This window comes from Phaenicophaeus curvirostris, chromosome 4 (assembly GCF_032191515.1).
Source record: "Phaenicophaeus curvirostris isolate KB17595 chromosome 4, BPBGC_Pcur_1.0, whole genome shotgun sequence".
Lineage (NCBI taxonomy): Eukaryota > Metazoa > Chordata > Aves > Cuculiformes > Cuculidae > Phaenicophaeus > Phaenicophaeus curvirostris.
In genome coordinates, this window is record NC_091395.1 from 64,351,402 (window position 1) to 64,369,648 (window position 18,247).

The 18,247-nt window shown below is 44.2% G+C and overlaps 1 protein-coding gene across 1 annotated transcript; it reads right to left on the minus strand.

Annotated features, from left to right (window-relative positions):
* Positions 1 to 14,080: 14,080 nt before the first annotated feature.
* DRD5 (dopamine receptor D5) lies at positions 14,081 to 15,941 on the minus strand. The gene has a single exon (XM_069854915.1). It carries the CDS (start codon positions 15,903 to 15,905, stop codon positions 14,463 to 14,465), a length of 1,443 nt encoding a protein of 480 aa, XP_069711016.1. The 5' UTR covers positions 15,906 to 15,941; the 3' UTR covers positions 14,081 to 14,462.
* Positions 15,942 to 18,247: the final 2,306 nt, after the last annotated feature.

Genomic DNA, 18,247 nt, shown 5'->3' on the forward strand with positions numbered 1-18,247 from the left:
TGAAGGTAATACTCAAACAGACAAATGTCTGCATCATCTGTAAATTTGGGGTATATTCAAAAAATTGAATGTCATCAGATCATCCATCCAAACAGCAAATTCTTCATATCAGACTACCTTCATCTTCCACCTACAGAAGGCATCACGCAGCTCTTCACTATCTAATATTTCCCCTCTTTCTAAGGCAAGTTTCCAGGTATGACAGGTCCCTGGGTTAGTGTTAGATACACTGTGGTATAAGCAGAAAAGTGGTTGAGGCCATTATTGCCCCCTAAGAACTGGCAGGGAAGTCCTAGCATCTCATGTTAAGAGCCCCTGTGACCTGCCTGCCCCTGTTCCCTGGGTTTGAGACCACCCTGCTCAGCTGCAATTGCAGCTCCAATCCAGCCCTAAAAGTTTCCTCTTGGCTCTCTTATTTCATTTATAACAGCCAGTTGTCTGTCAGCAAAGATATGTTGTATTTGCCTTTCATTGCAACTTTTTATCAGTTTTGTGAGAATGAACTTCATCCTTCCCTCTGCTAGGGTAATTCCTCTCTTGTATTTAAAAGTACCCACAGCACAAAGGTTATGCTGGCTAGCACAGTAAAATAATAAGTTCCATGAATGTGGTGTTGCTTTTGATGACCTTACACTGAAGCGGATGAGACACTGGGATGATTTTACACTGACAGGTCATACAGCAATCTAGAAGGAGAAAGAAAACTATTCCCCAGTGGGATGGGGAAAGAGAAAACGAAGAATAACAGTGAGAAAACTCCTGTGTCAAGATAAAAATAGTTTAATAAGCCAAGGATAGAAGGAGGAAAACCCAAAACAAGAGATTCAAAAACAATCACTCACCATCTCCCCCGTGCAGACTTATGTCCAGCCATCTTCCTGACCAAAAGGTCACTAACCTACCTAATATTCCTCCTCTCTGTTTTATTGCTGAATGGGACATTAAGCAGCATGGAGTATCTCTTTGGTTAGTTCAGGTCATTTGCCTCATTGCGTCCCCTCCCATCCTCCTGCACCTACCTAGTCTATTCATTAGGGCAGAGTGAAAAATAGAGGAAGGCTTGATGCTGAGCAAACTCTCTTCAGCAAAATCTGAAACATTGATGTGCTATCAGCATTGTTCTGCTCACAATCCTAAAACACAGGACCATACCGTCTGCTGTGAAGAAAATTAACTCCATCCCAACCAGAGCCAATACTGACTTTTAGATAAGATATACAGCTTTGGTTGTAAATAGCTACATTCTCAATAAAGAATTCATAGCCAGAAGCTGAACATATTTTTGCTATAGTTCTCAAAACTCCTTCTACATTTTCAAAGGCAGGTTTCCAGCTGGCCACTGGAAATCTTGTGAGCACAATACTAATTTTGACATCAGAATTGTTTACATAGCACAAGCTGCAGAGTTTTAATACGGATGTGGGCTTGTTTGCTTCACACAAACAGTGTAATGATACTTCTCTTAAATTACACAGAGCAGCCTTGTCATTAACTTACTCTTTTTTTTTTGGGGGGGTAGGGAGGAAAAGAGCTAGGGTGAATGAAATATTGGTGATAGATTTTCCTATTAATTTGGCAATCAGTTGGGGAAATACAAATTCCTTTAAATGCATCTGAGTGAATTATTTTGACTTGAATCCCCACATTTCAATTTCTTGTTTGGAGTCTGAGTTATGTTTTAAGTTGAAAAGGATGAGAACCGAGCTTAATAAACTTCTAGAATCATCAGATCTTGGACTGTCTGCTGTACCTCAAAGGCTGTTGATGCATGACAAGTCTGCTGTCATTATATACCACCAGCTATAGAATTAGATTTGTCCTAAGAGGGATATAAAAATTACAAATTGATTCAGTTACAAAACTACTCAGTTCCTCCTACTAGTGCAGGATGCTGCAGTTAATTTTTTTTGTTGGAGTTACCTCCGAATTTTAACACTGAAATAAACAGGCTTCCCCATTTCAGTTGCGGGAAGGAAAACAGCAGTTGGCCTTTGCATGCAGACCCACTTCTCCGCTTCTGCCGTACACATATGGCTCCTGCCATTACTGCCACTCACACACTCACAAATACAGGGCTGAGGCTCCCATACAACACTGTCTACAACATGTTCTGTCACTTAAAATCATTTGACTTTCTTCCTCAGCCTAATACTTTTTTCTCTTGCTAAACCCTGCAGATGAAAATAGCGAGTTTTTAATGCCATGTTATCTGCACAGCGCTGACTCAAATGGTTAATGATGCATGGGAATGTTAAGTAAAACTTGAGTCATTTTCTTTTATCAGCCCTGCCACTCCTCAGATGTATCACTTAAAATATAAGTTAACTGTTTCCCCAGAGCTGCGTAGGGCAATATAGTTAGATTAACTATATTTTCAGTAAAATTGAAAATATATGGAAGAAAATGGTAATTCTCTGTGAAACATTTCTTTGAGTCACATCACTGAGTAAAAATTTTTTCTGCACCAAATTCTCTGCTTTGCTTTTTTTTGGTTTTGCTTTTCTTCCTGCTACTTTGTTATCAAATAACAATTCCTACCAATCTACTGCAAATTTACACCTATGCTCTTATTGATAAGATGAATTAAGATGGTGTAAATGTGCTATGATTCAGTTTCAGGTCCAGCCTATGGTTGTTACAGGACACATTACATAAACTAAGAGGTTTAGAAAGGCAGAGATTTCACATGAGAGCTACAAGGGTCATAAAAAACTTCCCTGAAACATGTGGAATCATTTACCCTAAAATCATAGAAACTCACAAATAAACTAGACTGGGAGCTTTTGTTCTCTATGCCATGTGACACAAGAAATAAGGAGGCATTGCATAAAACAGAGAGGCAGATAATCAAAAGCTGATCAAAGTAACCAATTTTTCAAACACTGTTTGACATCTTCAGATTTAAAAGTGAAACTGCAGTGAACTTCAAAGACCAACCTGGATATTTACACAATCTTCAGTAATAACTAATGTTAGTTAAAATTGTAGAAGAATCATTGCTCATCAAGGCTACAGGGATAGCAAGTAGTAGTATCTTTTATTATACTCTATGACAAACACAGAGACTTTCAAGTACATGCACGTTGCTTCATCAAATATAGAGGCAAAATATTTCAGACATGAAGAAGGGCTTTTGTTCCCAAAAGTCTGACTGTTTATACGTTCAGTATAAAGTATTATAGCTTTCTTGGGATTTATAATAGTCAATGACAACAAAAATAAAGGTTGGGGCATAAAACAGACCTCAGACACCAGTATTTTAAGCACAATTTAACAAACAACAGGTACAGAAAAAAGAAATGCCTTCATTTTGAGCTGTAATATTCAAAAGGGTTAGACGAACCATACACATAGCTTATCAGGTGTGACAGTTCCTATCTTCTGGGATTTCAGTGCAAGACCTTCCTGAAGACCTCAGCAACCTCCCTTTCCTTTCGAGGATTGCTACTGGCTCATTTGCAAATACCTTTAATACCAGACCAGTAAATAAGATACAAACTTTTTTAATCGTGGAAGAAGTTAAATCTAACACTTTGCCATACCCACATTAGGAATTATTAGAAGTTTGACAAGAGATATTTAAAACATGTTTCATTGCTCTTCCTCCACTTCTTCCTATGAGAAGAATTTCATGCTGTGGGAGTGTCGTGGCTTAGCTGGCAACTGAGCACCACACTGCTGCTCACTCACTGCCCCCCAGCAGCTTCAAGGAGAGATTCAGATGGGTAAAAGTATGAAAACTTACAGGACTCACTGGTGGGGCAGCATAAGAAGCAGAAAAGAGATTCTGCGGGGGGATAATTTCTAGCATGTAATCCTTCCTAGCTGCTGTAGGTGAAAGAACTTAAATTATGAACATTAACAGGCTGCAGATAACTTGTAAGGAGGAGCAGGGGTCAGTATCTGAAATCAAAGTTTTGAACTCTCAAGCCTGTTACTGCAAGCACATACATTTTAATAAAACCTGTAATGAACTACAATGGCACATCCTGAATACTCCAGTAATAAAAAAACTGTGAGAAAGTCACCAATCAGGAAGCTGATCACACAATGAACTTCTGCACACAAGAATGTGTGGTGCTTGGGGTCCTGGAAAGCAGAAGTGTTGCAGAAAAACAAGATTCCCAAAAAGAAGTAGTCATCCTGGAAGGAAGGGAGCCCAGAAAGTTGAGATCTTGGCTAAGGAAAAATCTGGGAAGTAGGTTTTCTCCAGCTATTGACTAGCAACTCCCTAGGGAGACTACCATCAGACGCATTTTAGGACAACTTATTATATCTAACCAAATAAAGTAAAAAACTTTTCTTCCTATACCAAACAATTTTCTCTATCACTCCTGCTAATATGTTGGGAAACTAAGCAGCATAGGAGAGAACAAAAAAATGACCACTTCAGAACAGCGAAGTCATTTCTCTTAAAACTTTGCCACTGAATTATATGTCCCAGTAGATTAAAGTTATAAAGTTTGTATTGCTGCCATCACTGAATTCATCACATTTGTTTTTATGCACAAAGCACTGAAGCAAACTGTCTTTTAAATAAGCAACCAAAAGTTGTCTGTGCCTCTTTGAGCCACAAAATAAAAATCTCAGCCCAGAAATGTAAAGTTAAGGGCTTCTTTTAGCCCCTTGTGGCTGTTTGAACACGCAAAGAGGCACAGGTGTAGTACACGCTGCTTTCTGGCCAGCCCAAGCTGGGGGGCATGCCACATAGGGTGGTCCTCATTTTACATCCATCGATCATCATGCTACAAAACCCTGCTCCTGTGTGGTTTAATAGTCCCTGTACATGAGTAGATACAGTAGCATGCAGGGGCCAGCTCATAGTGAGAGAATATAAAGCAGATGCTGAAACAGGTGATGGATGCATATGAGAAGAGGCAGCCCTGCTTAGCCTATGCTTGCAAAGTCATTAAACTTACACACTTTTCTGTTGCATTTCAAAGGCTGGGATCCAGATTCATTAACAACACATACTGGCATTACTTGAGTAAATACATCTGTAACCTAAGGGGTATTAAAATGCTTAGATTTCCATTTATGTGGAATTTAGGTGTCAAAGTTTGGGACAGCAGTCTGAAAAAATCCCTCATCCACCAGTAGCTGAGTTTTAAGGCAGTATTTTCTCTAAGTGCCTAAAGCTGTGCCATCCCATATACCCCATTAGCCTTTATTTTTGCTGAGACACCTGCCCACCGACTATGGCAGGTTAGCAAGTGGAGCCTAGGTGTTCCTGCATTACTTGATTTACCGAGCACCCTCAGAGCCTGTCATTTAGCTTGAGTCAGAAACACTGCCAGTAAAGACAGTATTTGCTATATGTATCATAGTCTGGTTGTTAGAGAGACACCTTGCTGAAAACAGAGATTAAGCTTCTGCAGCCTCCAAGGAGAGCTGCTGAGCTGCAGTGGGAGCAGAGCATTGTCTCCCCTTCTCAAACCAGAGGGAGTGCAGGTAAGAGATGCTCAGTTTTACCCGATGCAAGTGTTTGCATTAACATGGTAAATACATTCAAGCAGAGATAGTCTCTTCTCATCCAAATAGCATGTTAGCAAAACGTTTAAATTTTGGAGTTTACTCTGCAGTCTCTGCAGGCTGTTATGTTCACCTGGGTATCCTGACAGAAGCCACTAAAAGGTTAAAAAAAGGACATAGGTCACTGTATTACCTAAACTGGATGAAAGGCTATGCAGTATCTTCTGCAAAAGCAAAAACTCTCTGCACTCTCTGCACGCTGTCAAGAAGTTTGCACCTTTGTTTCACCAAATAGGAAAGACAAAATCATTGTTTAATACCCACCATTGACACCCAAGAGGTACTTCTAAATCATCACCTCTTCTTGCTCTCTGTCACAAAATGCTTATAAAGATAATAAGAAAATCATTATCGAAATGCTTTGAATATGAAGTAGCTGAGGGAAAGCATTTGTACACTCCCTCTCACTGCATAATTCAAGTTTGGATTTTCAAAGATTCTCAATTCTAAACAGCCAAAATGCCTTTTGAAGATCTGGGAAGACTGTGTACTTGTATTTGACAGTTGCTATGAAATAATAAAAGTAAAATTTTAAGATACTGCTTGCTTCCTTCTGGAAGAATTTCCATATTTTGTATTTAAAGAGAAAGAAATATATGTAATTACCCTGGAAATATATGAAATATATCAGTGTGTGTGTATATATACTATAAATAACATATGTATGCATGTAAGTGTATAAAATCAAATACATATACTCCACAATGAAAGCATCCAGCCCTCATTTCTATGAAAAGCCAAAAATTAAACTCTCTTTATCTCAATGTCTAATACTAGTCCATTCTCATTTTGTATAACCAAGCAAAATCCCAAAGAGCTTTAAAGAAAGTCTATTTACGCTTGTCCTCTAAACTATGTTTCTGGTGAATAATCTTGTGTTGAGAAGGGAAATGTTGCTTAGGGGCAAAAAAAAAATCTAAAAGATACCCTTAAGGCTGAAGACAATGTAATTTAAGTGTAGCTTGAGGTAGATCCAGATTTGGTGACGATGAGGTATCCAAACAGCTAACTCCATGCCAGGAGCTTCTGTTCAACAAAGGAGACTAATTATATGAAGTTAGCAGAGAAAGCAAAAGGTCAATGCCAAAGGCTAGAAATCTAGATTTTTAATGTCACTAAAAACTTTTCAGATTAGAAAAATGAGGTCAAAGGGTAAAAGAGGGCACGCTGAACTTCCTTGTTAACATTCCACTCAGCAGACTTTTTCAAAACTGCAGCACATGACTTGCAGACTAGACTTCTTTGATGAACTCAAGCTCAGGCTGTTTTTGAGGCTCATCTCAGCTCTGCAACCACCAGACTGTTTTGCACTGCTCCACAGGGGCTCTGGAAAAACTATATGAATTTAGGATTTTTTCCACTCAATATTAGGCCCCTAAACTACAACAAACACATAGTTCAGATACCTAAACCCCGCGCAGCTATCATAGCCACATCCGTTCAAGCACTAACCAGGCAGCAGCTAAAACAGAGAGGCTATAGCAACCAGGTGTCATTTGCAACCACTTAATTCAGAGTATAACCTCACAAAAGAAAACTGTGGTTTCTCTTTTATGTAGTAAACAAAATTAGAGCAGTCGTTAAAACAGTTAGACTTCCTAACTATTATATGCAGAATTTGAGCATTCCTCTTGGGAACAGGGGGTCTACCTTGCAGCCAAGGTCTAGGGAGTTGGTGTTTGTGGTCAAGCCTGAGGTGCCTGTGCATCAGACTGAATGGCTCACTGCCATGCTGTCCTCTGCAGAGGGGACCAACACAAGAATGATTTCCTGTGAAATGAACTTATCTGTACATGTTGCTGCTGTTTCTTAGCTTTCAGATCTTCCTCCTAACGTGAATAAGGAGATTATTAGTAGCAGGTTCAGAGCACTCCAGCTGCTTCTGGTAGCAATGAGAGTGCAGTACAAGACACAAACCAGTATTTGTTGTTAAAAAGGGGGGAATAATTCATAGGAAGACATTTCTCTTCATGAACTGGGATTTTTAATTACTTTTTATGTTTACTGCACTGTACTTTGCAAACCTCACAAATGTGACAGAGATGGCTATGATATAAATGATTAAGTCCATAAAAATATTTAGACTCCTTAAACAGCTATCAGTCCACTATAAATCTTACTGAAGGCTATCTCCAGTCATAACCGAGACTGGATTTAGACATACAACAAGCTAAAATCATCTTGTAAATGTTCAGTTAAAGTAAACTATCCTGTGAGAGCCAACAGGCTTCCTGAAGGAAATAACCCATCATCTGCTTCAGGTGACAGTAGTATTTGTATTTACACTCTTTACACCCCGAATTCCATTATTGCTCACTGTAGCCTTACCACTGCTACATTAAAAAAAGGCAGAATAAGGAGGCATATCTTTGATGTCCCATTAATAATGGAAATTTCGTCATTTACAGGGTGGTTTTTCTGCACCAAAAGTATAACTTCACCTTTGAAACCACCAACTTAAAATTACAGAGGCATAATTCTGTTCATAAAAGCATAGTGCACAGTATAGTTACCAAGGCACTAAAAATGCAACCAGTTGTTACTGAACTGAGACATGATCAAGGGGGAGATGTTCTGTGTGGCCTTTGGGAAGCTCCTTTGGAAAGGTTGAAAAGTCTTCTGAAGGTTGAAAACAAATAAGTAAATCTGAATAAAAGAATTATTCCTGCGTATCATTCCTGAAATATTTTGTTCAGTATGCCAACTTTAACATGCCATCATCCACTAGCGATGAACACCAGTAGTGATATTCATAGAATAACCAGGTTGGAAGAGACCCACCAGATCATCAAGTCCAACCATTCCTATCAAACACTAAACCATGCCCCTTAGCACCTCGTCCACCCGTGCCTTAAACACCTCCAGGGAAGGTCACGCAACCACCTCCCTGGGTAGCCTGTTCCAGGGCCCAATGACCCTTTCTGTGAAGAATTTTTTCCTAATGTCCAGCCTAAATCTCCCCTGGCGGAGCTTGAGGCCATTCCCTCTTGTCCTGTCCCCCGTCACTTGGGAGAAGAGGCCAGCTCCCTCCTCTCTCCAACCTCCTTTCAGGTAGTTGTAGAGAGCAATGAGGTCTCCCCTCAGCCTCCTCTTCTCCAAGCTAAACATCCCCAGCTCTCTCAGCCACTCCTCATAAGGCTTGTTCTCCAGCACCCTCACCAGCTTGGTTGCTCTTCTCTGGACTGGCTCCAGAGCCTCAACACCCTTCTTGGGGTGAGGGGCCCAGAACTGAACACAGGATTCAATGAGCGGTCCCACCAGTGCTGAGTACAGAGGGAGAATAACCTCCCTGGACCTGCTGGTCACGCCATTTCTGATACAAGCCAAGATGCCATTGGCCTTCTTGGCCACCTGGGCACACTGCTGGCTCATGTTCAGTCAGCTTTCAACCAACACCCCCAGGTCCCTCTCCTCCAGGCAGCTTTCTAGATAGACTTCTCCTAGTCTGTAGCACTGCATAGGGTTGTTGTGCCCCAAGTGCAGGACCCGGCATTTGGCCTTGTTAAACCTCATGCCATTGGACTCTGCCCAGCGGTCCAGTCTGTTCAGATCCCTTTGCAGAGCCTACCTACCCTCCAGCAGATCCACACTTCCACCCAGCTTAGTGTCATCTGCAAACTTGCTAAGGGTGCACTCGATGCCTTCATCCAGGTCATTGATAAAGACATTGAACAGGGCTGGACCCAGCCCTGAGCCCTGGGGAACCCCACTTGTCACTGGCCTCCAGCTGGATTTTGCACCATTTCCCACCACTCTCTGGGCCCAGCCATCCAACCAGTTTTCCACCCAGGAGAGTGTGCGCCTGTCCAGGCCAGAGGCTGACAGTTTCTCAAGCAGAATGCTTGAGTCAAAGGCTTTACTGAAGTCCAGGAAGACCACAGCCTTTCCCTCATCCAGAAGCCGAGTCACTTTGTCATAGAAGGCGATCAGGTTAGTTTGGCAAGACCTGCCTTTTGTGAACCCATGTTGACTGGGCCTGATCACCCGGTTCTCTTGCGTGTGCTTCATGATAGCACTCAAGATCACCTGCTCCATGACTTTCCCTGGCACTGAGGTCAGACTGACAGGCCTGTAGTTCCCTGGATGCTTCCTGCGACCCTTCTTGTAGATGGGCACAACATCAGCCAGCCTCCAGTCCAGTGGGACTTCCCCAGTCTTCCAGGACTGTAGGAAGATGATGGAAAGGGGTTTGGCCAGCACATCCGCCAGCTCCTTCAGTACCCTTGGGTGAATCCCATCCGGCCCCAAAGACTTGTGGGTGTCTAGTTGGGCTAGCAAGGCTCTGACCACCTCCTCTTGGATCACGGGAGCTTGCTCCATGGCCCAAATCCTCCATCACTGAGGTCGCCTACTGATTTAAATAGGCATTGAACAATTTTAAAGACCTGATGAATCCAATAAAACAGTAGTGAAGATGGCATCAGAGAAAAGAAAAATCTCATCATAATTATTAACACCAGCGTAAGTGTATACCCTGCCTTCTGTGTGACAGAGACAAAAATGCCGTCCTTGTTAAGAGTGACTGTTTTGGCACATACAAGCAGCTGTTGGACTTGCAAGCTCTCAAACCTCCAGTTCCATAAATCTTCTGAACGGTGCCTCCAGTCTTGTCAGTCTCTTAAATGCCGAGTTTACATATGATCGACTTCTAAATGGTGTAAGATTGTGCTTACTGTTATTTCTACAGGAAGCTTTTCTAATTTTGGAGCTTTTTGTTATTACACGTTACAAAAATACAGGAGTTCTAGTAGGGAGCCTCCCTGCAGACACATCAGATGTGGCTCACAAAAGGGAAAAACACAATGAAAGCAAAGGGATAAAGCACTAAACAAAAAGTATTGCAGTAATTTTTCTCCATTTGAAAAGTGGTTTGTTTGTGTTCACCTCTAAGAAAATCACCTACAGTTCTTTCGCTTGGGGGGGGGAAGACATCATACAAGCCACTGCTCCTTGTTAAAACCACAGCTCTTAAAAGCTCTTGGGCAGGTGGAGGGGGGAGAAATAGTGAAAAGAGTCTTGATGGTGTTTGCAGCATTTTACATGCAACACTGTATTTTCATGTCCTCCACTTCCCAGCTTCTTAAAAATTAACTAGGATACCTTCACATGTTGTTCTTTCACTTAAATAAACTCCTTTGTCATTATTTAACTCAGAGAGAAAACATACAGACTACTGATATACTGAACCTCCTCTGGCACAGAGTTATCCAGGACTAACAGAATAAGCCTTAACAGAAGATTTGGCTGGCTCAGAGGTAATTTAACAGTAACACATATTGCAAGGTAGGATATAAACAGTGACACAAAATAGAAACTGAAAATCATCAGGGATCTTCAAGGTCAGCCACCACGCAGACTACAGTAAGTAACGATGACTCAAAGCCAGCTACTACCATTAAAAGTACAACGGACAAAAAAAAGAAAACCCTCCAAACCTTCCAAAAACTGAGCTAGCAACAAATGATCACGCTTAATTAGGGAGTAAAAGGCATGACAGGAGAAAGGTGACTTTCATGGAAGAAAACATGTTGATGCGAGGCCATTGGCACAGATGAGTTCCAGAGTGACACCACAAGGACATAAGGATTATGAAAACCTACTTGCACTTCCACTGAACTCTGCTCTACAGCTAGGCAGATGTATTAGTCCTTAAGAGGGAAAATATTAAAAAAGTAAGGCAGCTGTTTCATCTGAGAGAAACCAGTTTAAAAAAGTTCATGAAAACGGTCTCCTCTTTTTCATAGTTCAAGGCAAGATATACATTTATTTAAATAGTTTATCTTACTAATTCTGAATACACCAGCAACAAATTGTCCCTAGATTTCAAGGCAAGAAAAAAGGTCTTCTTTCCCGTCCTTAAGGTCAATCAGTGCTTCTAGCAGAAATGTACCTTCTCTCTGTCTTTCAAAGCAGAAATGTTCCCCTTCTGATGCTGCTGGGCTCCAAAGTATGAAGCCTCCTGACAGGTACATACTCTATAAGAGAGATTTCACTGTAGAGCCAGCATCATATACCATTAAGCAGCTGAAGTCATAAACTAAAACTCAGTAATGGAAAGTGGCAATTCAGCCAGTTTTCTGTATTGACCTAATCATACTCCCAAATTCTGGGGGCAGGCTAAAAATTGCCTTCCTTCAGATCCAAGATAGGGCTGTTTCTAATATTCTGTGCAAAGCTGTTACGTAAGTCCACTGATGGAGATGTCATCTCCTTGCATCACAGCCCACCCACTTAATTGAGAAACCCAGGCAGGTAAAGCCTTGATGAGGAGAAAAACACCTGTCAAGTGGTAAACTAGCATCTTCTGGTGTGCCTCTACCCTTCCACCACACCTGCAGGGAACTAGATCCAAGCAAACTGTTACAGCACTGGATTATTTCGAAGAGGAAAGGCTATATGGGGAGGTGGAGGGACGCTCTACCCTGTTACTATTGAAACTGTTCTGCTGCTGGAGCAGTGCCTAACACACAGCATCAGTCTGTACAGCCTGATAGCACACAGGTGCTGAGGAAGGGATCATCTGTTTTCACTTTCCCATCCCCCTGGGCTATTTCTGATGCAGTATGGACAAAACTGCATAAAGCACACGCATTGTCCTGGGAGCTGGAATCAGCACCGGGTGCCTGCACCTCTTGCATCTGGATATCACAGGCTTTTTGCACAGATTCATAAAGTTTAACATGCTGTACTAGCCTCAAAACCTGAGTAGTAACTAGAAAATGCAAAGATCTAAATTCTGGTTGAGATAATTCATCACTGCACCACCAGAAGCATTTGTATTCGGGAAAACTATTTTATCCTGGTGAAGTACACCTAACCAGCAGGGCTAGGACTATGGTTAACTCCTTGCAACTCATGACTGCTTAACAGAGAAACAATTTACATACTCAGTCAATGTCAAACCACTAGTAGGTTGAAGCTGGTTCTGGACACGAGATCTCTGTTTTTCAAGCTTCCCTAAGCCACATGCACAATATCCTTTCCTAAAGACAACTGTAAAAGGATATTACACTGAAATTTCATATCAACAGCAACAAAAGCTCTCAGGTAGATGTCAATCTTCAGTGACAAGCAGGTAAAAAGATAACACAAAGCAATGATATAACCAATTAATATCTACACACACAAACCACTGCTTGTAGACAAAACCAGACTGCAGCAGAGGCAACCACAAAGGGATTTCAATCACACGCCTCCTGCACTTCTTCTGCCTTAAATCCAAAGGGGAGGTAAAACAATCCCCAAACCAGCATTAGGGGTTTGACTTCCAAAGAGGCTCAGTACTAAGTGCATAACATCCGTGAAACGCAGCATCTGCTTAGAGGACTTGCCTTAATCCACGCTGTCTAGTGCAGATCCTACTTCTTCCCAAGACATCAGTTCCCAGCTAGGCAGGATGCAGGGAGGTCCCAGGTCAGGGCCATTAGGAGGGAGTGCTACTCAATCCACACCTACAATTCAATTTAAATCTGCTAAGCTCACAAAACAGGTATTTTTACAAGGTAAATTAATTCAAATGTTGTTCACTTTGTAAGACAAAATTTTAAATAAATATCGGCATTTCTTTTACTACTTTTGATCATTTGTCTTGGAAATAAGATTACTTTCAATTTCTAAGGTAAAAGCTTACAAATGTTTCTAAATAAAATATCCCATTTGATGTGAATGTTTCAATTTCAACAAACTTAAAATACTTCTTTACAATTCTTAAAGACCACTTTAAAATGTTTTGTAAAGCCAAAGCACTTCAAGTTCCAATTAATAAGTAAATAACTAAACAGTTACAACAACATAATTTTTTCTTCTCTTGGTTTGAATGTGTACTCTAATGTCTACACTGATAAATGCTAATTATTAACATCAGTTTCAAATACCATTATTGGTTTTAGACACGTTCAACTCCTAATTTTATCACCAAACTCTTCTCATTAACAGTATCCTTGAAAAGTAAGTTCAAATATGGAATTAAGTGGAAAGTTTTAACAGCTTGTATTTATGTATACTTGGTATTCTTAGCTGCAGAGAATAGCATCAGTTATAATGTTAAAGAAAAATAGGCGTAAATCTAGCTGTAAGCAGAGCCATATAAAAGAGTTCATTTAAGTCAATCATTCCTACATGCCTTGCTTTTATTAAAAAAATTCTATTTTCTATACAGACTATTTTGCTTTTAAAATAACAGGGTCTAGCTGTTAGTCATTCTAAACATTTCTATTGAAATGTTAAATTTTGAATATTTGTTGTAAGCCTTCCAGGGTAAGAAATGAAAGATAATAACCCCTTGATCAACGCAACTTTTATTTATTCATCTGGGAACATGGCAAGGTTAGCAATAGGCAACAACGCCGCCTAGGAGAACATGGATTTCACATAAACGGTTTTGGCAGAAACACGCATTTAAATAATCATCCAAATCACCACCTCACTATTTCTATCTTTTAAAAAAAAAAAACAAAGCGAAACAAAACAAAAAAAAACTCCAACAAACCCCAACCAATCAAAAAAAAAAACAGAGAAAAAGAAATGCAAGATCTGAACAATGAGCAGCCTAGAATTTTTTCCTATGTAATGTCTATGCTAGCCACATCTCTCCCTGATATTAGAAGCTGGGATGCTCAGCACTGACAATGGCACCTTTCATTTGCAAACACATTATAAACATGAACTGACAGCAATTATACCACAATACCTCACCACAGCTAATCAAGGAGACTGCCTGGCCCTCCCTCAGCCTGGGGAAGCACCAAATTAAGTCTGTGCTGCCAGCTCCCCGCGTGACAGTGTCTATATCCTGCAAAGTGCTACACATAGAAGTGAGTTTAGTGTGAAGTGACTAACCGAACCACAGCACAAAATCAAGCAGGTTTTTCCACTCGGTGCTAATATTTTGTTGTATAATCCAAGAAGAACTGACCAGGACAGGATGCAATTTAATGTAAACCGTTCAGAGTGAAAGGTGTTATTTTGCCCAGTGAAATCTCCCCCTCACAGTCCAGCTCACAGACAGAGTCAGTGGCGATCTCGTGGTCAGGGGAGATCTGGGACATTCTATCAAAAGGGTCCTCACGATTTTCTTCACAATCAACCACATTCGGGATCATGTTAACATAAGCAGTCACTATCTCCTTATGGAAAAGGGTGTCCTGGTTGTAAGAGATAAGTTCATTGCTTATATTAACAGTTTCCACTGGAGTGCTAGAGCAAAACTGACCGCATCCCAGGAGGTTGGAGAAGACCTTTCTAAAGTCAGCATTAAAAGCGTAGATGATGGGGTTGAGAGAGGAGTTGGCCCATCCAAACCAGACAAAGATATTAAAGGTGGTCTCACTGACACAGGGAAGGCCAGCGTGGGGGTCACTGGGTGGGCTCTCGCAGAAAGGAACCATGCAGTTCAAGATGAAGAACGGCAGCCAGCAGCAGACAAAAACACCCATGATGACAGAGAGAGTCTTCAATACCTTGGTCTCTTTCCTGATGGAGGACTTGAGACTCGTGTGATGGTGGCACTCAACGTGGCTGCTCCGGCAGCTCTGCGCATGCTCTGCCGCCCTCTCCAAGGAAGAGATACGACGAATCTGCACCTGGGCGATGCGGTAGATTCGAGTGTAGGTAACTATCATGATAGCCACTGGGATATAAAAACTGATCAAGGAGGAGGAAATGGCGTAGGTCCTGTTGAGGCTGGAGTCGCAGCTCTCTGATGGTCCAGAGAGAGTCTCATTGCTGCCAGAGGTCCCATCAGAGGGTCTCATTGCTGCTAATGCCACCCAGGTGGTGCTCATATCATCCGCCCAGGTGGTGACAGCACCTGCCGCTGCCCAGCCGGTGCCAAACCCATCTCCAATATCACTAGAGACAACAACATCCCCACCTTTATGCCAGTTGAGCTGGACAGGGATGAAGGAGATGAGCACAGACAGAGCCCACGCCACGCCGATCATCACCAGAGCCAACCGCTGGGTCATCTTCCTCTCGTAGCGGAAAGGGCTGGAGATAGCCCAGTACCTGTCCACGCTGATCACGCACAGGTTCAGGATGGAAGCTGTGGAGCACATGATATCGAAGGCCACCCAGACGTTGCAGAAAGCCCCGAAGGGCCAGTACCCGGCCACCTCGGCCACCGCCTTCCAGGGCATGACCAGCAGAGCCACCAGCAGGTCCGAGACGGCCAGCGACACGATGAAGATGTTGGTGACCTTGCTCCTCAGGTGCCGGTAGCGGACGATGGCCGCGCACACCAGCACGTTCCCCAGGAGCGTCCAGAGGATGAGCAGAGCCAGCAGGCTGCCCGCCGCCACCTGCGCCGCCCCGGGGGCGCCCGCCGGAGCCCGCTCCGCGCCGGGGGGGCCCGGGCTCCCACCGCCCCGCGCCATGGCTGGCGGCTCCCGCCGGGACGCGCCGAGCAGCCAGCGCCGCCCGGACCCATGGGGCCAGCGCCCCGCCGCCACCCCGGCCCGAGCCCCTCGCTCCCACCTCCGCGCCGGCGGCTCCGGGCTCCGAACTCTGCGCCTCGGCTCCGGGCTCCGCGCGTCCCTCCGCCGGCTCGCGGTGTCAGTCCCGCTGCTCCCGGCTGGGGCGCCCGCCTGGCGTCTCAGCGCGTCCCCCCGCTCGGGGCGTCTCCGCGCCCCGCGGTTCCCACGCCCGCGCTGCCCGGGGCGCTGCGCGGCGGAGCGTTGTCCCCGCTCCCCGCCGCCCTCTGAGCATGCTCCGCCCGTCCCGTCGGAGCCGTCCTTGCAATCCTTTGGCGGCCGAAACTGGCTCCGTGCGGAGGTTCCGCGCGGCCGGAGAGCGCGGTGCCACCGCGGGGAGCGGGGAGAAGCGCCCCGGGAAGAGCGGCCGTCGGGCTGGAAGGTGCCGGGGGCGGAGCGGGACGGGCTGGGTTCTTTCCATAGGGATGGGAAACCGCAGGCTGAATCGGTCACGGTTCCCAAAGGTTCTGCTGGAGGAGTGAGATGTATTACAAGAAACGTGACAAGTGAAATCCGGTCCTCTTGTCTTTGCTGTTATTTTCTGGTGACAGCAGGCTGAGTGGTGCCATTGCCACACTGGAAGGATGGGACATCATCCAGAGGGACCTGGACAGGCTGGAGAAGTGGGTCTGTGAGAAGCTCATGAGGTTCAACAAGGCCAAGTGTAAGGTCCTACACCTGGGTCGGGGCAATCCCCGATTTCAGTACACGATGAGGGATGAAAAGATGGAGAGCAGTCCTGCAGAGAAGGACATAGGAGTGCTGGGCGATGAGAATCATAGAATTATAGAATAACCAGGTTGGAAGAGACCCACCAGATCATCGAGTCCAACCATTCCTATCAAACACTAAACCATGCCCCTTAGCACCTCGTCCACCCGTGCCTTAAACACCTCCAGGGAAGGTGAATCAACCACCTCCCTGGGCAGCCTGTTCCTGTGCCCAATGACCCTTTCTGTGAAGAATTTTTTCTTAATGTCCAGCCTAAATCTCCCCTGGCGGAGCTTGAGGCCATTCCCCCTTGTCCTGTCCCCTGTCACTTGGGAGAAGAGGCCAGCACCCTCCTCTCTACAACCTCCTTTCAGGCAATTATAGAGAGCAATGAGGTCTCCCCTCAGCCTCCTCTTCTCCAGGCTAAACAACCCCAGCTCTCTCAGCCGTTCCTCATAAGGCTTGTTCTCCAGCACCCTCACCAGCTTTGTTGCTCTTCTCTGGACTCGCTCCAGAGCCTCAACATCCTTCTTGTGGTGAGGGGCCCAGAACTGAACACAGGATTCGAGGAGCGGTCTCAGCAGTGCCGAGTACAGAGGGAGAATAACCTCCCTGGACCTGCTGGTCACGCTGTTTCTGATACAAGCCAAGATGCCATTGGCCTTCTTGGCCACCTGGGCACACTGCTGGCTCATGTTCAGTCTGCTGTCAACCAACACGAGCCAGCCGTGTGTGCTCACAGCCCAGAAGGCCAACCATGTCCTGGGCTGCATTAAAAGAAGCGTGGCCAGCAAGTCGAGGGAGGTGATTCTGCCCCTCTGTACCTCTCTTATGAGACCTCATCTGGAGTCCTGTGTCCAGTTCTGGAATCCTCAATGTAACAAAGATATGGAACTGTGGGAACAGGTCCAGAGGAGGGGTACGGAGATGATCAGAGGGCTGGAGCACCTCCCATACGAGGACAGGGTGAGAGAGTTGAGGTTGTTCAGCCTGGAGAAGAGAAGGCTCCAAGGAGATCTTATAGTGACCTTCCAGTATGTGAAAGGGGCCTGCAAGAAAACTGGGGAGGGACTGTTCACAAAGGCTGGTAGTGACAGGACTAGGGCAAATGGGCATAAACTGGAGAGGGGCAGATTTAGACTAGACGTAAGGAGGAATTCCTTCACGATAAGAGTGGTGAGACACTGGCACAGGTTGCCCAGTGAAGTTGTGGTTGCCCCATCCCTGGAGATGTTCAAGGCCAGGTTGGATGGGGCCATGGGCAGCCTGGTCTAGTGAGAGGTGTCGCTGCCCATGGCAGGGTGGGTGGAACTGGATGATCTTTAAGGTCCCTTCTAACCCAAACTATTCTATGATTCTATGAATCATTCCTCTTTGCAGGGCTCCAGCACAGCTAGAAGACAGAGTTAGGACCCTAAGCAGTACAGGTGTGGGTGCTGCACTGTTGGACTCGCCGTGTACCAACGTCATGGCTGTGTTTCAGAGAAAGTGCTTCCATGACTTTTATTCAAAATATAATGGGTTTAGGTTCTCCA